This window comes from Peromyscus maniculatus, chromosome 5 (assembly GCF_049852395.1).
Source record: "Peromyscus maniculatus bairdii isolate BWxNUB_F1_BW_parent chromosome 5, HU_Pman_BW_mat_3.1, whole genome shotgun sequence".
NCBI lineage: Eukaryota > Metazoa > Chordata > Mammalia > Rodentia > Cricetidae > Peromyscus > Peromyscus maniculatus.
This window is the reverse complement of record NC_134856.1, coordinates 120874892-120901450: the sequence shown is the minus strand read 5'-3', so window position 1 is coordinate 120901450 and position 26559 is coordinate 120874892. Positions and strand designations below refer to the sequence as shown.

Genomic DNA, 26559 nt, shown 5'->3' with positions numbered 1-26559 from the left:
CCAGGCAGGAAAACTTTAGCTACAATGAACTATCCTGGAAAGAAATTACAAAAGCAAACTCATTTGCCATAACATCAATAGAAAATACTTAGGAATAAGTTTAACCAAGGAAGTGAAAGATATGCTGACTAAAACTACTAAATAATGGTGAAAGAAATAGAGGAAAATAATAATAATAGTTTGAAAGGTAGCTAAAATATACAAATTACCCAAGGTATTCTACAAATTCAGTGCAATCTCTACCAAAATTTCAATGGGAGTTTACACAAAAATGGAAAAGATGAAATTTATATGAATCCTCAAATACACCCTATCAGCCAAACACCAAAGCAAAACAACAAAGTTGTAAGCGTCTCATGGCCTGATTTCAAACTATACAGCAAAGTAATAGTGATCAGTACTGGCATATAAACCGACAGAGAGCAAGGGAAAAAATAGAGGTCATAGATATAAGTGGGCACATTCATGATCCTCAACAAAACATCAAGAACACATATCATGGAGAGATGACTCTCCTCAGTAACTAATATTGGAAATTGGAAACTCACATTTAGAAGAATGAAATTAGACCTTGATCTGATAGTGTATTCAAAACCAAACAAACAATCAACTCAAATGGAATTAAGCACCTAAACATTATCTGATCCAGCTTAATTGTAACCATTTCACACTGAATATATATGTACATTATATGTTATGCATCATGCACACACACAATTTTAATCTGTCAATTATGTTTCAATAAAGCTTTAATTTCAATAAAGGAATAAATTTCCTTCAAAAATGAAAATTTTAAATTACAAACAAGGAAAAAGAATATTAAAATAATAGAAGACCCAAAAGATAATGCTCTGTAGAGGTTTTTTTTTTTTCATTTTTCTGAAACATCTTGATAGTCAAAACATTGCTCTTGAGAAAAACTCTGAATCCTCTTTAGTTCTGATAGGTGGTTGCAGACAGATTAGCTATTAGCTATTAGTGGCAGGTGTTAATTGTGCTGAGCCCCAAAAATTTCTAAGGAGCTCAATTGGTATCATCTTGTTGATATTTTATATATTTATGTGTATATGTATATATGTATGTGATATATAGTATATGTATGTGATATATGGTGTATATAGCATGCATATTTATATTTAAAAACATGTCAACATAGCTTTTAAACTAGAAGGATGTCATAGAGGCTATTTAACTCACGTTCATCATTTTAGTGGCAATGAAACAGAGACCCAGAATTTGCTAGTGACAGAGACATGTTATAATATAATTATTATAATATTGTTACATATAATATAGACATTCTGTTTCCCAGGACATTATTCTTCCTAGTAGCATGCAGTCAAAAGTTCATTCTTTATAGCCATGTTGCCCCCAATACTTCATCTCCATGGCCCAACCTCGTCAACACAAGGGAAAGATGTATGACTTAAAACTAAATAAATAAGTCCCTTTGTTCTGTTTAAATGAGGACATCAGGAGTATTTTCCCATCCCATAGTTTAGGTTTAAAATGTATTTTAAAAGGCGATTAAAGAACATTTAGAAGCCTGAGTCTCAGGGGTCAGGGAGTCTGGCGGCGATCACATTTTGGCCTCACTGTTGCAAGCTATCTGTGACTCCACAAGTTCCAGATGATCGATCTAACATCCTTTCCTGGCCTTTGTGGCTAGCAGGCTTGTACATGGTGCATGTACATACATATAGGCAAGGCACTCATACACATAAGGTATAAAATAAATACGAATATAAGATCAGGATTTTATTTTTAGTTGTAGGCCTGTTTAACGACATAGTCGATTGTCTCAGAATGCACCTTGGCTTCAGAAGTTTTATGTGCGTGTGAAGGGCTGTTATTCCAGAAGAGTTATGACATGGCAGTCTCTGGCTTGTGGGTGGTGTGGGTGGGGTGAGGCGATGAAAGAGTAGCTGAGAAGAACTCCCTGAATGAGGAAACAAGGAGTTCAGACTTGATGGTAGGATGTTTGTAGAGAGTTCACTTCACCAACACTGTTGGAGAAATGGGAAACACTGATTTTACATATATATATATATGAAAACAATACCAATTTGAAGTTGGCAAAAAGTGAAATAGATTTCAGAATTATCAAAGATAGGCATGATAAAAGCCAAATAATACAAAGCAGAAACCCAGGTGTCCTTCAACGCTGAATCCTTTTAAATTGCTAAATTCATTTATTTATTCCTTTAAAAAATGCATACTTGAGCTGGGCTGTGGTGGCACACATCTTTAATCCCAGCACTCTGGAGGCAGAACCAAGCAGATCTCAGTGAGTTCGAGGCCAGCCTGGTCTACAGAGCAAGATCCAGGACAGGCACCAAAACTACACAGAGAAACCCCTCTTGAAAAATTTAAAAAATACATACTTAGTGCCTCTCACTAGCCAGGCTCCATGGCTTTGCCTTGTGAAGCTTGCATTTGCGTATGGAAAGACAGAAAAGAACAAGCAAACAAAAATCCCTTAGGGTGTTTGGTTCAGATATGTCTAGATAGGTGATTCCAAACACGAAGCAGAGCATATGGCTGATGGGTGGAGGCCTCTGTCTTCAGGTGGTGGATCTCACTAATAGGCAACATTTGTAACAATCCTGAGGGAGGGGCACAAGCCACACATGTCTGGGGACTATTCTCCAACACCTATTAACAAAGCTCCTGTTGGAGCGTGCACAGTGGGTGATAAGAGCGCACTGTGCTCACCATTTTCCTTAGATATGCAGCCAATTTATACCACTTGACTTGGATTCACAATAAGGTAAGGCACAGTATAAACATTCTCATCTTCATTCACATGGTTTTGTTCATTTCAGATGATTCCAAAACAAATTGGGGTATTCTTTATCTTGAAAGTAGAATAAAATACACATACATAGACCCACAATCTCTTTGCTTGTGTTATTTTGACATTGTTCTTCCATTACAGAGAAATCAATTAAAAGAATGTACTAAGAATTCAGTATTAGTTGTGAGCATTGACAAAGGCCACGTTTTGAGATGACAGTTTCCCAGATAGAAAGGATTTCCTGTAACAATGTCATACACACACACACACACACACACACACACACACACACACACACACACATTTCCTATAACAATGTCACACACACACACACACACACACATTTCCTGTAACAATGTCACACACACACACACACACACACACACACACACACACACACACATTTCCTAGAACAATGTCATACACATCAAAGCAGTAAGGAAGGCGCCAATTTCAAGTCTTCCTGTTTCTCTTTCTGAATCAGGGTCTCATGCTGTTCAGGCTGGCTTTGAACTCCTGGAATCAGGGGCTCTTCTTACCTCAGCTTCCAAGTACCTCAGATCATAGATTTGCATTATCATATTTGCTTGAACTATATTTTAAAGTTTAAAGGGTCAGTGTTCTTCAGCTGATAGCATAAACTCTTGCTACCAATGACGTGGGAACACAGTTATGGGTTTGAGTCAACTTCAGCCTGGTCCATGGAATCACACTTCAAGTTTAACACCAAAAAGAAAAATGTATAGGTTGGTCAAGTTTGTTTCCTTCAGATCACTGAACTTCCACAACTGGGTGTCTAACTAAACTAATTCAATTATTGCCCCTTAGTTCGGCCACCCTCAAAAGTAAAAGATTAGACTTAATAGATTCAACCTTCAACTTTCCTCTCCTTTTTCCTCCAGCATTCCAGGGAAGAAAAGCAGACTCTAAACTTGAAGGTGTGGGTATTTTGTCTCATTTTCAAAAACAAGATATGGTTTTGTCACTCTCACTTTGAAGTTTTCCTTCATGTAATTCTAGAGAGTAGAGTGTAGGTGTGGGAACCAGGGCTGGCCACATCTTTAGGACTAATTTGCATTTAAACAATGCACTTACCATCTGTAGGATTTATCTACAATCATAGTGGGAGCAAACTACGTTTTTTTCTTCCTTGCCTTTTTTTTTCCTATCTTCAATCCTACGTCCATGGATTCCCACTCCTGTCCTACCCTCAGATTCCAGGACCCATGCTCTCTTTTAAGCACTGTTCAGTTGGTAGCTGGTGTGAACAGAAAACTGGAGGGGGTGTTCAGTGCTGACATTGGCTTGGAGATTAATCTGTAGGATGTTTAAATATGGCCACACTGCTACCATTATGAACATTTGCATGCATATCCAGAGGCAAAGCCATGGGAATTCTGCCAAGACCCGTGATTTGTATCCTTTCAGAAAATAGCCCCCCAACTTTTGTTCCTCTATTTATTTCTATTTCTCAGAGTTTTGAATAATGCTGTAACCAGAAGTGAAATTCTCAGTGACTTCCTTGTACAGCAGTGTGTGAAAAGACTTCCACTAACAGATACAAGATGTGAAATTTGTGGTTACGAAAACTGGAGATGTCCAATAGCAAATCATAAGATACAGTGTGTTCACAGAAGCACACAGTGATGTGTCAACTTTCTTCCAGTGACATAATTAATCCCTGTCTCAGTTGAGCAGAGGTAATTTTGTATAAAAATATGGCTTGCTGGTCTTTCCACAGTTTATTACTTCTCTCTATGTTAGTTCCAATTTAGATCAGTGTTTCTTTTCTACCCTGATGGCTATGTTAAAGAAGGAAACCTCGAAGTATAACCATTTTAGCTTCTCCAACTTATTTTTGAGTAATCTCCTGTTAACTTTTCGATCTTTCATTCTAAAGAAATGCACAAAATGCACTGAAAAAGTTGCAAAATCCTGATAAACATAGACTGCACAGAAGTCAAAATAGCAAGATAGAAAGCGAAACCATCAAATACCAATGTTCCTCCAAGGTGCTATGTGGATTCCAGGTTTGAAGTGTTCAAGTCAGGCCATGGATTATGTTCTCATTTGAGCCAACTCTAATTTTGAATTCCAAAGTGGAAAAGTTTGGATGAGTCAAGAAAGGCCATCCAACATTACTTTGTGAAGAAAAACCTATTTGGCTGTCACATCTTTTTGCTTTCTATGAACTGCGGGGTTCATATACAAGACACAATCTTTGAATTTTTGAGATTGTTGTCTATATTAGAAAGATGATGTTGTGAATGACATATACAGCCTTAATTATACATTTGTATTCTTATTTTATTTTATTTTATTTTACAATACCATTCAGTTCTACATAACAGCCACAGATTCCCTTGTTCTCCCCCTTCCTGCCCCCCTCCCCTCCCCCCCCAGCCCACTCCCCATTCCCACCTTCTCCAGGGCAAAGCCTCCCCAGAGGACTGAGACTGACCTGATAGACTCAGTCCAGGCAGGTCCAGTCCCCTCCTCCCAGATTGAGCCAAGCGTCCCTGTATAAGTCCCAGGTTTCAAACAGCTAACTCATGCAATGAGCCCAGGACCTGGTACCACTGCCTAGATGCCTCCCAAACAGATCAAGCCAATCAACTGTCTCACCTATTCAGAGGGCCTGATCCAGTTGGGGGGCCCTCAGCCTTTGCTTCATAGTTCATGTGTTTCCATTTGTTTGGCTATTTATCCCTGTGCTTTATCCAACCTTGGTTTCAACAATTTTCACTCATATAAACCCTCCTCTTTCTTGCTAATTAGACTCCGGGCACTCTACCCCGGGCCTAGCCGTGGATGTCTGCATCCAGATTTCTCAGTCCTTGGATGGGATTTCTGGCACAACTATTAGGGTGTTTGGCCACCCCACATTTGTATTCTTTTAATTCTAAAAAGAATACTGTGATTTGAGTACCCCCGCCAAAAAAAAAAAAATCCATGTGCTAGCAACTTAATCACCATTGCCTAACACTTAGTGAATGAGTCAAACAAGGCTCCACCCTCTCACATGGGTAGGTGTCCTTGCTGCAGGAATGGGCTAGTTATTGTAGGAGTGCATTTGTTATAAAACCCAGCCCTTCCCTGGTTTATCTTCTGTTTGTTATTTTTGTGCCTTCTGCTATTGGCTACTGTGCCACAGAAGCCCTCCCTCTTTTTATCTTCCCAGCTGCTAAAACTGTGAGCCTAATGAATATCTATTCACTGTAAGTTATCCAGTCTCTGGTATTCTGTTACAGCAGCGGTAAACAGAGGAACACATTGCTTTTTAAGATAAAACAAAGCAAGGATTTCTGCAAAAGGTAAACCTTTTACTGAGACCTGTTTTTTTTTTTTAAACCAAATAGTCTAATCCTAAACAAATGGTGAATAAAATCACCATCATCAGGCACAACTCATTTGGAGCTCTAACATCAAATCCACAGGAGACCCACTGTATCATCCAGGGTGACCTAATTTCCTGACCCTAGCTCCTTCTGGTTTCTTTTCCATACTTAGAAACCGACTGTAAACACAAGCAAGGAAAGAGAAGAAATCAATCCAAAAGCTATTAGAAAAATGTATCTGTGCCGTAAATCTATGTACCACTGCATAATTATAATAACATAAACAACTCCACTATAAGGACATTCACATCAGACCTAATTTCAGGCTGAACTATTATAATGCAATTAACAGCCTCCTAGTCCTGTGGTAATTAAGCTCTGTTGTGAAATATGCAGTATTTGAACCTGTTCCGGCCTGTTTCGTCTCCTACTGAATCACAGCCTTTAACTTGCTTTCCTGCTGAAGGATGAATTGCATTTAAGAATTACTGTGTGTGGGGCTGGCGTTTTATGGTTTCCCTTTACGTTTTGATGCTTCCAGATTGAGGGCAGCTTCACTTGTCAGATGTGTGCTATATGTGGAGTCTCTCGATCCACTGTCCCAGTAGATCTGTCAACTCACGCTGGGCTTCCCTAGCAATGTAGACATGTTTGATTGGTTTGATGAAGGGATTTTAGATGACAGGAGAGAGACTTATGCAGCAACCTCAGATTACATGGCAAACTAGAATACCATAGCTATATTCAAACCACGCATTTGCAGATATCGAGGGGTCTCCAGTTTTTCATGGAAGTCACTTAGCTTGCCAAGCAGCTCAACCCTTACTCACTACAAAAACGAAGAGCAAAAGCAAGTGTAGAAAATGCAGTTTAGAGGGAAATCATGTCCTGTTTCCTGCTTTCCATCTCTTTTCCCTTTCACTTACACTAGCCATAAGTATCTAGGTTGTGTGGCATTTGCTTTAGCAGATCTTTCCGGCCCTCTATTTGGATTGCCTCTGTGGCCTGAAATAAAATTTAATGGGAAATATTACATATGGGCTTTCAGTTTGGAGAGAAAATATCACACGGGTCACTTTGCCACACAGTTTGTTTCTCAGCAGCCAGATTTAAGGGCACAGATTTAGAAGTCAGGAGAAGAGAGTCACAGGGAAATTGTGTTCACATATATGTACACAGATTGCTCGGAAAGAACTGGATGATCTGGAGGAAAAAAGTCATTTCTTCATCTCTCTCCTCCTCTGCATCCACCTCTGATCAGCTGCTCTTCCGGTTCTGTCTCTGTTATAAAACATTTTTTTCCTCCCTTGCCCTACTTTGCTAACCCTGGGGAGATTTTACAGTCTTAAAGCCAAGCATCCCTCATTGCTGGAGGCTGTTCTTTGGTTGTAAGTTAGAAAATGCAGCAATTACCTGCAGGGCAGGGTGTTTTCACAGCCCGTGTGAAAAAGCTTAATACCTCAGCAGGTAACTGAAAACACTCTCTTCAGTGGGGAAAGTATGTCTCAGTTCCTTTAACTATTTCTGAAAGGTGGATTGGATTTTTCCCCCTTTGTCTGTGTCTCGCTTCTGGAAGGTGAGGTGACTCCACCTTGAGACTTGTTCCTCTTCCTGCCTCTAGTATCCCGAGCATCCCATGATTCACTGCAAACCCTGGGGAAGAGCATGGCTGCTTTGGGAAACCTCTGTGGCCCAAACACAGAGAGCAATGTGCACCAGGGTCTTTCCTAGCTAATCTCCAAAGAACCTTGAGCACCCCAATGGGATGTCAGTCAAAAGGATGGGCATTAGACATTTGAATGTTACATTTACTTTTCTATGTTTCCACCAGGACCCAGCATGGAAAATTCAGAATGTTCCTTATGAGTGCTGACCTGAAAGGAAAATCCAGGCTCTAGCATCATGTCCAACAAGTCCCCATCCTGTGGCTGCATATTAAGGAAAAAACACAACAGTATGTTCATTGGCGTGTTCAAACGTTGAATCACAGTGTAATCACAAGTTCTGACATGTATGGACTCAATCTGAATGCTTATAGTTGGAGTCTCAAGGGGCTTGTGTGTTATATCTCTCACAAATTGTTTGAGACAGTTAGGGTGCAGCCATAGGAAGTAATGCAAAAGGAATAAAGGTTTCCACCTCATTACAGAGAGCTATATGGAAGATGGGCACTATTTTGCTACTTGGTAAAGAGACTTGCCGTGGACATCAGGAACACAGGGTACAGGGGTGCTCTTGCTAAACTAGATATGGACATGTAGAAGAGACAGGGTTCTAGGGACAACCTCACTCCAAAACATAAGAGAGAATGATCAAGGGACACATTTTTGCCTCTTTTCACAATGCCAGAAATTACTGAACAATAATACATTCACAAGGCTAAGCAGTGGCAGTGGTAATGGTAACTGTTGTATAATCCCGTATATCTGATAAGCTGGCTAAGGTGAATCAGGCTGTTTCCCAAGTGTTATTACTAACATTAGCTCTCATATGACACAGCACACGGTAAACATATGTATATATCAACATGCACCTATAGGGTTACAGAAAGCATACAAGTTCAAGAGGTTGCAGCAGAGTTTAGAGAGATGCAGAAATGGGCTGAGAGTCTGTATGGATGAGACAAGGAATCAGGGCATTCCTGGGATGGAGCCACTGGAGTCCAGATTTGAGAGTGAAGTTGTAGAGGCCAAATATGAGGAGAAATGCTGAGATGGAGTCTGAGAACAAGGATCGTGGATTCAAGTCCAGATCTAGATGGGTGAACTGTTGGACAGGAAGGCTATTGAGTAGGCTGTGTCAACAGTGGGTAACAGAGCTGAGCTAAAGCTGAGAAATACTCTGTTTGTCCTTGATGCATGCATGTGTGTGCGCATGCGCATGTGCACATGTGCATATACATGCACACCAGGTATCAGATGAGAGGTTGGTATAGGACCATACTATCATGATGTTAGGTGACCATCACTTTATATGGTCCAGGTGAGGGAGTTATATCCATTTCTTGGTTGCTCTGTTGTGTCTGATAAATTCTTGGGCCTGATTTTCCTTATATGGTTTGAGTATACCCGTGTGCCCTTATGGTCTCAGTTCACACTCTTAAATGTATGGGGTGGCTCCTTCTCTCTGCCCAGGAACAAACACTTGTCAGTCTGTACTGTGTGGGTGATGTCAGGCAGACTTAGTTGTTTCTGGATCACTGTCATCCTTCTTCAGAGTAAAGCCAACAGCTTCTTATCTAATGGCGTCTCCTATAGCAAAGTTCAGCCTCAAAAGCCTGTTTTATATAATCCAGAGCAACTTAGAGTAGGGCAGAGGCTGATCTCAACACTCAGATTCACCAGAGAAAGAGTAAGCAAAGCTTGAAGACTGAGATCAGAAGTACAAGGAGGTATGAGATAAATGAATGAAGACAATGCTTCAGTTACCCCATCACATTTGTGCCTTTGAGAAAATTACTTAACATTCCTCAGTTGCTTTGTCTATTATACTATCAACTATACAGCCTTGTACATGTTAATATATATGTATCTATCTATATATATATACATACATATATATGTGTATATGTGTATATATAGTATATGTGTAAGGCCTGTCACTAAGTAATATTGACTTTATATTTCAACCTGTTCCTTACCACCTACTTTCCTCTTAGACATATTTCAGTGTCAGCCAAAGATGTTTCTGGGTAAAAGTCAACTCTTCCCTCTCATTCCTCAGATTAGGTGTGATCAAAAAAAGAGAGGAAGATGGGCAAGCATACTGAAGTGAAAAGGGATTTGCAAAAGCACGCGCATGTGTGTGCGTGTGTGTGTGTGTGTGTGTGTGTGTGTGTGTGTGTGTGTGTGTGTTTGTACCCTTTACAGTAAACTGTGTAGATCCCTTACAGGGTGGAAGAAATTAGCTCCTCAAACAAGAGTAACTGTTATACGTATTCCTATCTTCTTGAAATAAGCAGCTGCTATCCAAGGGAGCATCATAGCTTTGCTTAATGTTTAATGTTGCATTTCCAAAACACAGAGGCTTCATTTTCAAAGTCATAAATGCTGCCCAATAACTTCTCTCTCATCCATATTTTGTAGTAGGTATGGCAATTCTATAGTTCTCCAGATCATGGCAAACCTACTTATATCATTTTTCGTGTTTCCTGAATGGCTTAGAATTAAACATTTTACACCCAGATTCTGGGAACCATCAGAAATGGACTAATTCTAAAGAGGAGGAGAGACCTATGGAAATCTTGACCTGGAGCTAGGTACACAGGGTGGGCAGCCAGACAGCTTCAGTTCTGATGAAGCCCCCATTCCCAGACTCTACAAGTGACCCTATCTAACAGGAAACATGTGGTTGGGTAATATCGCCAGGCTAGCAGCAGATTCAGAATTAATTGTATACTATGGCGTTTACTACCATAAAAGTGGCCACAGTTCTGATGTAGTTTAGCAAATTTCTCCTGTAGACACACATTGTGCCAATTTAATTATTGTCCTTCCCCATACCTGCTTGCTTGTTAGAAACCTCATTCCGATGTCTAGCTAGCATCCCACCCCTCCTGACTCTCAGAAATAGGTAGCTATGTCTATTTACTCTTACTGACTGTCCTAATGCCTACATCATGTGAGATGGGTGCAAACCTCTCTTGTAGTTGGTACTACATGCTGCCTGTCCATTTGTGATTCCACCACAAGTTGTTAGTTACTTCACCTTTATGATCCATAACTTTTGGTACTACCAGGTGAGGCGGCCATCCTAATGATCAATCCCTGTAGTGAAACACAACTGACAGCTGAGATTGTACATGCCCAGATGCATTCCTGTTCACCACTTTAGCTTCTAAATATGTGGTCCATGACTTTGAGCTAAGCATGCCCACAAATATCTCCACCATCTTTCTTTCTTAAATGGTGTCCTTAAACTGGGCATGCTCAGGAATGTGGTTTTCTATATGAATATGGATGCATGCATGCATGCATGTATGTATGTGTGTATGTGTGTGCCTTCCAGGTCAAACTTTTCTGCTTCCTTTGTTGGAGAAGCATATTTATCTTACCTGTTGTGGTTGATAAGACTTTCTCCTCTTTGTTCTCTTGGCTAAGTGTGCTAGCATTACACACTCCAGGTGTGAGCCCGTTGCACTTGGCTTCACATCTGCCGGTTGTGCCCTGTTTACAGCTTATATTCAAGCTGTCTTAACCTAGAATCTGGAGTCTTCACACCAAATGACCTTCTGGCCTCATAACTTCTCATAACTGTGTCACAAGACTCTTTGCTAAGCACTTTGCCTCTCAGTGACTTTATCAGGACCATGCCTGTGCCGGAAGTACCTTCAAAGTGTCCATGCCCGTGACAATCCCACCAAGATTATTTTGTTGTCATCTGTAATAGAAGCATAGTGACCACACAAGTTGAGGAGTATTGTTTCAAAATATCTAGATATTCTGTAATTGTCCAATCAAAGTGCTTAGCTGATCAGTCATCTCACACGCTTATGGTTTCTTCATCGTTTGAGATATTCATCATATAAATTTGAACTATTTTCAACCTATTGTGTATTAGGTTTCACTAGCAATTATTCCTGCCATCTAACTCTTTGCCTGTTGATCAGTCACTCCCTATTAGCTCATCTGGCAACCAGAAGTCTTCTCTCTATAACTATGATGTCAGCCTTTATTAGATGTGACGGATGAGTGGTACCATGTAGTATTTTCCTTCTCTGTGCTGGCTCATTTAATGTCAGCCACAATCCATGTTGATGAAGAATGACGGATTTTTTTTTTTTATCATTTTATAGCTTTATAGTATTTCATGATGTCTCTATACCACATTTTCTTCACCTGTTCGGTAGACAATTATACTGATCGCAAAAAACAAAAACAACAAACAAAAACCCCACTGAATTTGGCCTTTTTTCTGGAAAGAAAGTCTCTTGTATATACTTGTCACTATCAAATTTATTTAAAGTTCACATAAGCCTATGTTCCTGTAAATCCTGCAAGCCAGTGAGTTTCTTAAGCATGCTTGCATTAAAGTGAAACCTCTGTTTTAAATCATATTAGACCCCTGTCTTTTGGGTCCTTCAAATATTTTAAAAAAAATTATGATTTTTTCTTCTGCCCATCCACATTTTAATTATACCTTTTTTTTTTCAAAAAAAAGTTTTCATTGGCTAAAATTTTAAGAGTTTTTTTTTTTTGCCAATTTCAGACTTATATTAACTACTCATTGGGCAGGATTTTCTTTTCTATTATTAAATCTTTCCAAATTCTTGAAGATTTGCAGTATTTGTAAGTAAATATTTAAGAGGCATTAACATTTGGTTTATGTTTGAAGTGGGCTTTCTGGATCATTAAATAAATGCTTTCTGTCTCAGCAAAAAAGCTAGTAAAGAGAGAATCCATTGAAAAGTCAGCCAAGTTCTAAAAATATGGACATCTTGGAATAAGAGAATGTGGAATTGTAGAGAGCATCAGTCTAGCTCAGGAACTGAAGAGAAAGACAAAAGGAAAAAAAGGAAATCAGAAGTTGTATTAGCCACACACAAGTTTTAAGGTGGCGGGGTCAAATTTTCATTGGCAATGTTTTAAACAATCAATGCAGGTGTGTCTTTTCAACTGCATTATAATTCAATTAATTTAATTTAACGCAAATACAATACACAGGGTGCTTTGCATTAGATAGTGAACTTGTCTCCTGAAAAGGCTTCTTTAAAAGGAGGCTTCTTATTCCAGTAAGGACCAAGTTCAGGATTGCCAGGAAGAAGCTTGGTGGTCAGTGCATACAGTGTACAAAATCCTGCCCTGTGTGCTGCAGGAAATGTCTATGGGATGTATCTGGCCCCTTGGTTTAGTGATATGAGAAGCCTGGCACATACACAGCACAGCACAGGTGAGTGGAAAGAGCAAACCTTTCTTTTGGATGAGAAAGCAAGCACAGCCATTCTTAAAACCATTTGTAAACATGTTTGTTTTTCAATCTACACTGTCATTGTCACAGGATGTTTGATCTTTCTGCTCTGGGTTCATATGGAAGCCGATTACAAATTCATCTGTGGAGAATCAACATTGTGGAGCACACACCGGGGATTTGTCTGTCTTCGCTATTTAGATACATGCCATAAAAATGTGCATGGAGCATGGAGCAGAGTGCAAGAACTGGAGACAGCAGACTTTCAGATTTAGTGTAAAATGATTTAAAGTTGCCTATGTTCTTGCCAAACGTTAATTACTTTTTTTCTGTTTTTTTTTTTTCTTTCTGGGTTTGGGGGACCTGGGGGCTCTCTGGGTCTCACTAGGTGGCAGTGCGCGATTACTTGTGCAAAAGCAATAACACTAAGTCCAGTGTCTCCAGCTGTGACCCCCACCATCAGGATGAAATATCTGCATCCTCAGTTGGTCCAGGAGGGGTTACTTCCCACATATCCGTATACACTGTTTATCCCAGTGGGTTTCAAGAATTGTATCGCCATTTTCTCAGGCTCCCAGATGGCGCCATCATTGAGGTATGTATGCACGGAAATGTTTGGAGGTACATGTTCTGTATGTTATAATTTGTTGTTGTTATATGTATATATGCATGCTTAAATGTGTGCGATTTACACTTGATGTCAAGCACATCAGCACCACTGGGAACCTCGATGGTAACTAGTATCTGTAATACTGTAACAGGTTTGGAGCTGTATTTTAGTTTTTGCCTACACGAGGACAGGACATAAAGGAAACAACAGTTCCTGTTTATAACTATACTGGGGGGGGGGAGACCAGGAAAAACCAAACAGAATAATTCAGAATTCTACCTGCAACAGCTTTAATTAGGTAATACTTACGAACATCGGTAGGTTGGTGGAAGAATACTGTGAGTCCAAACTTCAGATGTGCATATCCTTCAAAGAGATGCTGATGTTCCATTTCTGTCTGATGAAAAATTATAAAAATCCAGAGAAGCACCCCATCTCTGAATCTTTAAGAATGTTTTGAAAATATCATCCAGGAAAGATCTCAAAATCACATTTTCTCTTGGAAATGTGTTCATTATTCAGACAACTGATTTTGAATTTAAAAACTCATGTTGTGTCGGGTTCGTAGGATCCAAACTTACAGTGAGTTGAATTCTGGGGCTGCACTGCCTTCACATAGGTATTGCTTCATCCGGAGTCTGAGGGGACCTCAGGATGGAAATGAAGGCAAAGCAGGAAAAGCCAGCAGCTACCCAGCCTGCATGTCACCGAACTGTGCCCAGGGAGCAGCTGGCTGAAACTGAAGCATCTGCCTGTCCCACCGCCTTTGAATCCAGTCACCACTGTTTTTGTTGTGAAACTGATGGAAAAAAATCAAACAAACAAGAAAAATAAAAACCTTTCCCTATATCTTGGAAGGAATTTCAAGTTGTTCGGAGCCCAGTCTTACAGCTAGGATCCAGTATAATTCGAACCCGAGGACTCCCACCACAGGCACATTCCAGGCAGCCAGCCCTCCTCCCTCTCTCCCTCCCCATGACTTAAGAGAAGGGAGTGGGTGCATTTCAGTACAGGCACACGAGGCAGCAGGTGAACCAGTGGGTGCCTGTTGCCTCCAACGTGATTTTAAAGAATCTGGCCTTGGCTGTTCTCTTCACTTATCCTGTATGATCCCTTTTGGCTTCTGAAACATTTACCTTAGAAGCCTTTTATTTTTTCTCTTAACAGAATGAACTGATGTGACTTTACTTTTTAAATTTGCAGAAGTGTACGTAAATGTGTGAGTGCTACTTGCACTGAAATAGCATGAACTGTGAGGATGCTAAAGTAGACTTTCTGTTCTAACATGTTGCTTATCCCCTGGCACCTGGGTGGAGAGTCAGGAGGGGGGCGTCCTGGTCTCCTGAGCACAGTCACCACCAGAGTTCTGTTTCCTCTCTCGTTCTTTCGCTTCATAACCTTGGCTTAGTCATTTCTCACTACTCTGCCTATTTCCTGATCTAGAAAACTGGGTTATGCATACTTATGCTACCTGGCTCACGGGGATTTGGGGTAGATTAATGAGATAACATCTGCAAAGTACTTTTGGCTCTTTTTCAAGAAGTACAATAAGGATCATTATTATGGATCTTATACAATCAAATGCATTCAATCTATAAACATTTTTACAAATATTGATAATTGTACACTAAAAAACTGAACAAGCTTCTGGAAGGACTGAGTGGTCGGGAGGTAGGCACTAGAGACATCTGCCTCTTCCTCTTTTTATTTTCGTAGCTTGCCTATGACAAGGGGGAGTGGTGGACATGCAGCCGGGTAATTGCTAGTTCTTTTGCACAAATGAAATCCTAACAACTCCCCCCCCACACTGTTTATTCAGGCCACAGAACATGCACTGGTTCTTGCCTTCTCTTAGGTGTGTGTTTGATAGACCCATGCAGGCTTCACTTGCTCTGCGTCCCAAGACATTCATTCCACAAAGAAACATCCTCCTTGTATTTTTTTTTTCTAAAGCTTACAGTGAGTATTGGATTTTATTCTTTATCATTTCCATACTTACTCCTGGGATGAGTTTGGGTCTCCTAGGAAACAGAATCCTGGAGCTAATTGAGGAGTAAGCAAATTTACCCACAGTACCTGCCCTGCTATTCACAACCTTCCCACCCCCTTTATCTCTCTTCTGACCTCATGGGGTACTGCCAAGCCCATTTTGAACCCTTCCCTTTTTATCTCCCTCCCTCCTCCCCCTCCTCCTCCCTTCCCTTCCCCTTCTCCCCCTTCGTTCTTTCTCCCTCCTCTCTCTCTTTCCTTCCCTCTTTCTCTACTTCTGGCTGTCTTACTCCCCATCACTCCCTCTCTGCCTTCCAGGCTGGGAATCAAATCCTTCTAGAAATATACTAGCCTACAGCTCCAGCCCTGCTCAGTTTGCTATTGATCTTGGGAGCTATAAAGCCTGAAATTGAAAGGGATTTGAAACTGGTCTTTTGAAGTCTTAATGGGTAACCCAACTCATGTTTTTCAAGATATTAAGAAATTTCAAACATCAACAAAGAGGGAGACTACACTTTAGACTTAGAGAAAGATATCTCGAGTGTTTTGTTTTGTTTTGTTTTTGTTTGTGTTTTCTTTAATTAACTTATTTTTACTTTATGTGCATTGGTGTTTTGTCATGGGTGTCGGGTCCCCTAGAACTGGACTTACAGACAGTTGTGAATGCCATGTGGATGCTAGGAATTGAACCCGAGTCCTCTGGAAGAGCAGCCAGTGCTCTTAATCACTGAGGCATCTTTCCAGCCCATCTTTTGAGCATTTAAAGTGGTGGTTCCTAAACAGCCAGAGCATCATCCTGACTTGGATTCTCTCTGTTAGATACTGAATTGGCTCTCTAGGAAATCCATCAAGTTTTCCTGAATTCCTGGATTCCAAACTTGCTACCGATGGACATTTCATAGCATGGGGTCCTTATCATTATAGCCTTTAGGGGAGCCTGAGCCTAGGTAGGATATAGACCTACTTACAGATGTGAGTAAACAAAGGTCACACTCTGGTCAGATATTCTGTATATGGAAAGAAAGAGTCCACAGCGCCTGAGACGAATTCATTTACAAAACATAGGACCTTTAATCCCAAATGAAAACTGATAAAATTTGGGTCCAACTCTGCAACTTGAACTTCATCCTTAAAGGTTTTATGGTGGATTTTGAAGGAAGTTCTCTAGTTACCCAGGTCCCAAGTATTTACACACCTATGATTTGTGTGTTAGTGTGACTTCTAAATCTTTCTAAATCTGATAAGATGTACAGGTCAGATATTAATCTTTTCCCATTTGAAAAAATACCAATTAAACCTTAGCTGTTTGGCATGGAAATAATTATTTTCAGGTTTCTGTTTACGTGGAAAGGTATGCTTTTTGAAAAGAATAGTTCTGCACAGAAGAGGTCAGAATCCCTTAGTATGAAATGGACTTTGTATTGACAGCTTGTTTGTGGCGTTTTTCACACGGGCTTGTGCCCTAGGAGGATACAGTTCTTTGGCTGTCCTGTGTGTTTTGCTTTGTGCATCCTTCAGCGTGGAGTAGTGGCCAGGGCCTGCATTCAATGCCCTTTTCTCTATCAGAGAGGTTGGTTTTTACCAACCTCTCTGGATTCATGTATTTCACCGGGTTTCTACTGAGAAACGTTTTATCTCTTTGTTCTGTAGGTAGTGTGATCTTCAGATACTGTTCGCACAAAGTTACTGGAAAGTTTTTTAGTGCCGCAAAACCTAGAAACCCAGGCAAGCCTGGTGGAGATTCATCAAGTTACAAATAAGCTTCCTGTTCCCAGGGTAGCAGTCGCAATTAAGAAAGTCCTTGGAGCATTCGTTGGGGTGGAATGGGAAAATGGATTTTTGTCATTAGAGGCGGTGTCGCCTGGTGGTCTGAGTGGAGAACTGGGAGCCAGGAACTCGGCGATCTAAGGAGGCCTGGCTCAGCCCTCCTGGAGGCTTCCGGCAAGCAACGTGGGTCTCAGGAGGCCAACCTCACCTACTTTGAATCTCCCATCTGAAGAGCTCCTTACCCAGGGCCAGGGGATACGCAGCAGGAAGCCTGATTCCTTGCCTGCAAAATGAGAATATTAATACTTGCCTAAATAACAGATTAACCAATTAGTATTAGCGTTCCGCTGATAGAAAACAGCAGGAGAAGGAAGAAGGAAAGGAAAAACCCAAACTCAATTTTATGAAAAGATGGGTTTCACTCAGCTGTCAGTGTTTTGACGGGCAGGAAACCCAGTGCCCACAGTGCAAAGAGCCCTGAACAGAGAGGGCTGGAGCAGGGGCAGAGGGGTTGCCTGTAGTAAGGAGCTTGGAGCAGTGTAGCTCAGTCTCCTTGAAGCCAATGAATTGCAGAATTGAAACTTTATCCAACTTATTGGGAGTTTTTCAGTCTGAAGTGTATGATTTAAATTTCTTCCAGATAAGACAATCCAGAGTATTTAGCATTTCTCATGTCTATATTCTATGAATATCAATTTGCTCTGTGTGTGTGTGTGAGAGAGAGAGAGAGACAGAGAGAGAGAGAGAGAGAGAGAGAGAGAGAGAGAGAGAGAGAGAGAGAGCGTTGCATGAGAAAGAGAGAGGGAAATCGTAATAATGAGGAGATGTAGGTATTTTGCATTTTCGGGAAGAAAATTACCCCACTAGCTTCTCCTTTTGTTGAATGACATTACAAGGGGGAAGAGAAAAAAAAGGCACTCTTGTAGTTCCTATTTTACATAGTTTTAGGTGGCCCTGAAGATTACTATTTACAATAAACTCACACAAAAGTAGAAAAAAGAAGCTTTTTTCATTGCTCAAATTTAGAGCCTTGACCTTCTGTGTGCAACACCTGTACAGGAAGGCACAGTCTATCCTTTGAGCACATACTTACGTGACAATACCCACAATACATGCTGAAAGAAAAACTTGTCAGCAGACGGTAGTGGCTTTGCATGAAAGGCTTCTACAAATGTCATCTATACTAATATCTTGTATTTCTGGCTTTCAGATTCAAACTTAGTAATTGCAATTTCTATTGATTCTTTTAAATAAGGTACTGAAAGGCTTTTTCCTTTCATTAAGACAGATTATCTACCTTAAATAAGCTGTGGAATGCTGTCATTCTGTTCTATCTAAAACTTAAACACTATTAGAAGCAATCTATTAAGGAATAGACTATAAAAACAAAGTAGAATGCAGTTATTAGGTAAGTATCAGAGTATGTTTCTCACAAGATGTCCTGGCAGACCTCAATGAAAAGGCTTAGGCAGATGTATTTACTAATTAGTTAGATAGATATGCATTTATATCTTCAAAGAGTACTTGGGAAACATACCTGTATATGCTTATTAAAATAATGTTTTTATTTTCCCCCAATAATTAGGTCAACACAACGTGCTTGGTCACAAGACCAAGCAAGGCAGCTGTCACTTGTGCTCTGTTTAGCCTTTCATGTGTATTTTTCTTTTTATGTGTGTTGGCAACACTGGAAACTCTACAGGTTTATTTTTGTGCAAGTTTTAAAGGAATCCATTAGCCTCTAGACACCTTTTAGGGAATACAGTCATTTATTTTAGAAAGTTACTTCAATTATAAGGTAAAAACACTTCTATGGGCCAGGCTGTCTTTACTACAGCTATGCTTTCCAGAAAAAAGCCTGAGAATTATGGAGAGATGGCTCAGCTATTAAAGGCTAGGCTCACAACCAAAAATATAAGCTCTATATTTTTAATTTATGAGTATGAAAAAATGTGGAACTTTCTGAAAATACTTTGCATATATAATAAATACAACATTAGATTTCTTTTGAATTCCCAAGTCACCAGAAGTTATAAAACCTATAGAAGATAATTTTTCTACTGCTATGTTTATGTGTACCAAAAATGATGTTACCTTATTTTACTGGATAAGAAAACTTATCTGGATTCTAAATCATAAGAATTATTTTAAAAGGTAAATTAAAACTGTTTTTGAAACAGTCCAAACACTATCATTAATATGTGAATGAAAACACGTGGTTATATGTTTAATATGAACATTGTACAAGTGGGAAATTAAGTCTGTCATAGACAATTTGAAAATATTAAATGTTTTCAGGTGATTAAAGTGTATTCTTTTTAAATTCTATCTATTTTTCCTACCTTGAACTGGATCCCAGAAGAGATATTCAGGATAACAAAAGGAAAAAATAGTGTACATTTCCTTTAATTTATTAATCTTAACTTATTATAGTACTAGAGAAATCTTTGTGATTTAATACTGTAAGTATATTTGAAACTCATAAGGAGCAAAGTTACTGTTTAAAATGAGTGCTTTCAGAATGTGTGGTTTTGTCTTAATTCTCTCGACAAGGTTGCCTGAGATAATTTCCTAAAGAATCAAAAGATTCACTCATGAATAAAGGAAAAAAGATGGCCACAAATATAATTATATCTTCTTATATTTGCATACAGAGATAATATTCAAGATTTAGATGTATTTTGTCATTGCGTCCATATTAGACTAAGAATTAGCTACACATATATCATTTCTCTTTAAGGATTAATAAATATTAATTTCTTTATCTTCACTTACAGACAGATTCTTCCATAATTGCCTGAAATAATTATTTAATGACGATATAAAACAACACAAAAAGCCTTCTTTAAAAATAAAATCACAGCCGCTCTGCCTCAGTTAGCTTTATGAACATATCCTCTGAATTATATTTAGTATTACTTACAGTTCCCAAACAGTGGTATAAAATCATATAAGTTTATTTTATGTGCAAAATCACACACAGTATGCCAAGTGACACTTAAAAGGAATGAAATAGTAACTGTGGCTTATTTTCTGAAGCAATCTTGACACTAATGCTGAATTACAACATGGAAACATCTAGCAGTTTTACCTTTATGAGAAAAGGCTTTTTACATATTTAACATAATCATGAGGAAAATAAACTAGAATTATGTATAAAGATACGTACAGTGTAACCAAGGGGCATTTATATTCCCCTGTAGAATACTTACAATGATTTTATTGCCATTTTGTGTCATTTTCTAAAGGATTTAAATACAGCCAGTAAACAAACTAGACTGTAGATTTAAAGCGACAGCTGCTCGTTCAGAAGCAATATTCAGATATTTAATCTTAAGAACCCTGAATATTTTCCAACCAAGTAGTGTGCACTTTTACAAAAATGAAAGGACTGTGTACCGTGGCTTCTGATTTCCGCAGCTGTGCTGGCTGGCAGAGCCTCTGCCGTCCACCACGGCTAACCCCAGAAAGTGAGTGGCAAGCGTGGGCCCTTTGCTCAGTCACTTGAGGAAATATCACATGAATGATTTACTTTGCCAGAATGCAAACCTGCTTTTTCTAAAATGATGCTGATTCCACCTATCACTTAGAGAGTGTCCTATTATTTCCAGTTCTGTTTTTTGAGATTGATGGTTTCACCTAATTTGAATATACTCTTTGCCTTCTCTGTGAACTACTGTGCTGCAGATAGCTGCTGAACCCTGTCTTGCAGAAGCATCATTAATTTACCTGGGCCTCCAATCATTGTTGTCTTTCTGCACGCAGTGAACTGGTTTTGTAAATGCACGAGCCCTGTATTCAGTGGGAAAATGGAATTGAAATTTGTGTTCAGAATACCTCTTTTCTTTAAGTCTTCTTTCTAGCCTGCAAGGATAATGGCCTTTGAAGCTTTACCAGTATCATATATTTTGGGCAGTTGGAAGTGGCCAAAATACTCTGTCATAAATAACGTCAACTTTGTTTTTCTAATACACACTAGGGGATATGCCTCCTCTTACTACCAGCAAGCAATTAGCTAATTCTCTCCACAGGTCTGTACTAGTCAGTAATGCCTTCAGACACACAGACACTTCTTTCTGCCAAGGAGGACCAGTCCTGCTTTGAGCACATGACAGAAGGAAGCTTGGATAGAGTGGACTGTCACACTGTCCCCATTGAAGAAGAATTCTGCATGTCCCCACGGGCCCTGTCTCTCCCTCAGACACTGCCTGGTGGCCATAAGGGGGTATCTCTGATTGGATTTGATTAGTTCACCATCATAAACGCTAACTTCTAGACTGCAGAATCTCAAATCAGGGTCCCCAAGGCCTTAGCCTCAGTCACATCATAGGTCGGAATGGAGTTTCCTCTGAAAAAGTTGATTCTGACAGATTATGCAATTATTTTGTGGTTGTTACTTTTATGGATGAGTAGAAGTTAGGGTTCAATGACTTCTTATTATCACTCATGACCCGTATTACTTAAAGAAAGTAGATCCTGAAAGTAGTTTTACTGGGTCGAAGAATATGAAAATGAAATGCATAGACGTGTGTATGTGTGATGTGTATCCACCTATATGCATATCTACCCACCAGAAATATGAGCACACGTAACTACAACTGTGGTGAAGGAAATGGCCACCAAGCATTTTGGTCTTTTGTTGTTGTTGTTTTTTCCACAACCGCAGAAAGTACACTTTCTGTAACTCAAGCAGATTGCACTGTTCAGGCTGAGTTAGTTCTGAAATGATGACAAAACATTTCTTTAAGTAGTTACATTTTTATTCTCTTTTCCTTAAACCTGGCAGCTAATAATATGTGTGTTAATTTGATGTGTTTCACGTGTGTATCTACAGCACTTTAAATAAGTGTATTCTGATACTTTATCAGGCAACTGTAACATGGGCAATCAGAGTGTTTGTAACTGTAGGAGCCAATTAGAAGGATGTGAGTAGTTCAGAAATCTACAGTTGCTGATCGATGACCCTAAGTAGGAATTATCCTGATAGGAACTAGGGTTCTTAAACCTCCAGCAAACAATACCCCCACCACCTTCATGTCCTTCTAACCCAAGCATCTTTTTCTCTTTAAGGAATCATACAGACTTAGCAAAGAGCCATCGCAACTGTTTCTTTCCTAGGATATAAAGCAATGGTTGATGTGGTTGTTCTAATTCTCAACAGCAAATAGTGATTGCAAATGACAGGAGACAGGAGGCAGTGACCCTGTCATTTAGGAACTCATAACTCTGGTGAGGACTGAGTGCCATTCAGCTCAATGTTTGGCATGTATACTTCAGAAGTGCCCAGCAGAATTGGCAGATGACTCACTTAAAAATATCTTGAGGCACGTGGGGAAAGTTCCAGAAATACAACTGTGGTTTGTATTTTTAGGCAGTCTAGATGATAGAAAACATAATCTATCTCTACAACTTTGATGTCCACGACGTTTCACAGCACACTTCCTTGTTGAAATACCATGTGCAAAGATGTAGGAACATATGTAAAAGTCTATAACTGCAAGAGACTGTTCCTAGGAAACAATGCCACACACTTCTGCTAAAGTTCTACAAGGCTGATAGACTGAATCAAACTCCAGGATTGTGGAGGATTGGAATATTGCAGATCAAAAACCAAATTCTCTTGGGTTAGCTTTAGTCTTCTTAATAGCCAGCATTCATTGTCCTTCTCTGTGTCTAGCCTATTATCCTTTCAACTCTAAGGAAAAAAACTTTGAAATTTATGCACTTAGAACTGTAAGGGGAAATTTTTGAAATTTATGCACTTAGGGGACCTTTAGCTTCCACCATGCCCAAAGCTAAGAATTTCATTAAATAGCATCTGAGACCTAAAGCACCGAGTCTCTAGTTTGTTGTAGCCTGCCTATCTGACCTTTCCACCAATGTATTTGGAAAAAGCTTTGATGCTCTCTCTCTCTCTCTCTCTCTCTCTCTCTCTCTCTCTCTCTCTCTCTCTCCCTCCCTCCCTCCCTCTCTCTCTCGCTCTTTCTCTCTCTCTGTCTCCATCTCTCTCTCTCCCCGCCTCTCATTGCTATAGAAACTTCACAAAACTGTTTTCTAGTCGGGACATGGTATTTGGTCTACATCTGTGTTATTGGGCATCCTCACTCACTTTGTTTAATAATAAACTGTCTTCACTGGGGAGGGTAGAACTATGAGTGAAGTACCGAGACAGAGTTTGGATCCTCAACACCCACATAAATGCCAGTCTGCCTGTAATCCCAGCACTTAGGAGACAAAGACTGGGACTCTCTGGAGCAACTGGGCTAGTTAGACTAGCCAAATGGGCAAGCTCTAGGCTTAAGTGAGAGATCCTGCTTCAGTATATAAGAAGAGAGACCAGAGAAGACGTCTGACATCAACTCTAGTCTCCACACATATGTGCCCACATACATGCACACCACACACACATATATACACACGGAACTTAAGGGAAACTGTCCTTTACTCTCTTTTGAGGTGAAAGCTTTATTTTATGCCACAAGATAAGAAAACAGATAGATAGAAAGTGAAAGCAAAGAGTTTAATTTCAGGTGGCTATAGGACACTTAGAAGCAGAGTGGGCAGGGCAAGAATTATTACTTGGAATAGGAAATTATGGAAAGGGCCAAATATCCAATCTATATCTCCTTAATAGTGAGGGGTATTTATTAGCTTAAATAACAGTGGAGCACCCATAGCTATTTGATATGATGTAAGGACTGGGATGCCAAAGGCAAATTCCTTCTCTTTTTAATCTGTTCTGGCTGAAAACATTTTTTCCACGTGGTAGGCCATCCCATCCTTTCTAATTCCTAATGCTCACTCTCTCAGAAGTAAGATTTCTCTTCCTGGTATTTCACCACCCCCCATTTGCCTACCCTGGAAAGAGGTATTATGACTGGCTAGCTGCATGATTTATGAGCTTCTTAGAGATCGAAGAGTTATTCTAGAGAAAGAAAATTGTTCCTGCTACCAAAGAAAAGTTTGTCTGATAAGCAGATGTCCTCTTTGCTATCCAGAGAAATTACTTAATTTGCCAATTTTATCTATAGAAGTGCCTCCCTTCCTTGATGCTATGGGTGGTTTTTCATCAAGAGGTCATTTGGGGGAATGCAAACCTTCAGCATAATGCTTGGTAATACAAGATATATTCAAAGTATAGGATATGAATGAAGTCAGTGACATTGGTGATTATGATAGACAGTTCAGGAATAAACCCAAATTGAGTAAATGGGAGTTCTGTTGCAGGGCCAGGCAGTCTGGTGTCTCTGGAAACTTCTCCATGGGCAACAACTCCCTTCCAACAGAACTGTTAACTTCTGTTTCCTAGACAGATTTTGTCTTCTCTACATTTCACCAAGCAAATATTGATTTTTAAAATTGTTCCTTGATTTAGGTTTTCTGGTGCATGATCTCACTGTGTAGCCCAGGCTCTCCTCCAATTCCCATTATCTTCGTCCTGAGTGCTGGGCTGCAGGAATATGCCATAAGACTCATCCTTAGAAAAGACATTAAAGGCCAAAGATAGGGGCTTATTCTTGGCTTTTTCTGTGTTGTGTGCATGCATGTATGTTCACCATGTGCATGCAGTACCCATGGGTGCCAGAAGAGAGGATCAGATTTCTTGGAATTGTAGTCACAGGCATAAGCCACCCTGCCATCATATGTGGATGCTGGGAACTAAACCTGGGTCCTCTGCAAGACCAAGTGCTCTTAATCATTGAGCTGATCCTCCAGACCTCAAGATTTGTTTTTAATGTATATAGTTTTGGGGACAGAAGATTAGAAAATTCACTCTCTATATGTATTTTTACTTGTTTCATGTTTGTTCTGTTTCTTTGTAAGATCATTATAAAATTATTGTGAAAGTTAGAAATGGACTGGACTATGAACCCTAAATTATAATCTTTTGGTTAGGAGAATAGTGTCCAACCAGGGTTTTCTAAGCTACAATCTCTTCCTCTAGGGGATAGTGGAAGAAAAAGACAGTACCTTTTGACTATTTCATTGAAATATTTGCTCATCTTCTCACCACTCTACAGGTGTTTGGTGACATCAGCACCTTAAAAGTTGTTCCCAGCAAAGTGATCACAGCTATTGAGGAGCACATAAGGGAAATGGACACTGTGCAGAGAGAAACCTTTGCTACTAACCAAAAGAAATGAGATGGCTCCATGAAAATAAAAGGTATTTTTATCTGCTGATTGAGCACTGGATCATCACTATCTGTGAGTACACTCACACAGAAGGAACCCCAAATCCACAAATGTCAAGTCCTTCTTATTTCCCAGTGAAAGGATGATGTTCAAGTTTCTCTTCCAATCCAGTACCTTATATTCACACTACATAAGATTAGGTCATGGATGTTGGTTGCTGACATAGAACAAGGTATTGGGCTTTGAACTTTGAAGAGAGATGGATAGCTTACCTGGAAAATAAGATTTATTTTTCTTGTTGTTTCCATTTGTTTGTATTTCATGTAGAGGGAATAAGGGAAGTGTCTACAGGATGATGATTAAACAAGCCTAAAAAGTTTCCTTTTCCTTTTATTAGCTGAAAATTTTCATACTTTCTTTTTTCATGAAAGGAACTTTAAGGAAGGAAAGGGAAATTTTCCATATCAGCAACAAATATTCCAAGTCACATAAGTGAGTCAATTTAAAGAGTTTATATTTTGTCTTCTAGGATAACAGTAACCACACCCTACCTGGGCGACTTGCATTTGGGCTTTTTACAGTTATTTCAACTTTCACAATGGGTCAGAGAGCATCCTTTTTTTTTATCCCTTGTACAATCTCTTTTCCTCTTACTGTATTCATGTCTGGCCTTCTACTTCACTTTAAGGTTTGGATTGGGGCTTATTATCTGGACAGCTAACATACATTCACACCTCTGTCAATATATCTCAACTATATAGAAACTAGGAATTGTTCTTAATACTGCACAGAAGATAATAAATACACATTTGAAAGTAGTTTAAATAGTTGTATCTGCACTTCATAAGTAAGTGCTCTTCACAAACAAGAACAGATACTTACATGTTCCTGCCATTGACTTCCTCACTCTCCTTCGCTGCTGCCGCTATACCTACTGATAGCCCTGGCTACCAGATGTTCATGCCTACTGTACTTGATGGCTGTATATACAGACTACTAACTTTTGCTTTTCCCATT

At 39.6% G+C, this 26559-nt stretch overlaps 1 protein-coding gene across 1 annotated transcript in view; it reads left to right on the top strand.

Moving 5' to 3' along the window:
* The window catches only part of LOC102916148 (uncharacterized), a gene marked incomplete at its 5' end in the record, with an annotated part of 285360 nt that extends 259809 nt beyond the window's left edge, over positions 1-25551 (top strand). The window contains 2 exons of the mRNA XM_006972859.3: positions 13430-13636; positions 25429-25551. Of these exons, the coding sequence (XP_006972921.2) occupies positions 13430-13636; positions 25429-25551 (330 nt within the window). The remainder of the gene's footprint in view (positions 1-13429; positions 13637-25428) is intronic.
* Positions 25552-26559: the final 1008 nt, after the last annotated feature.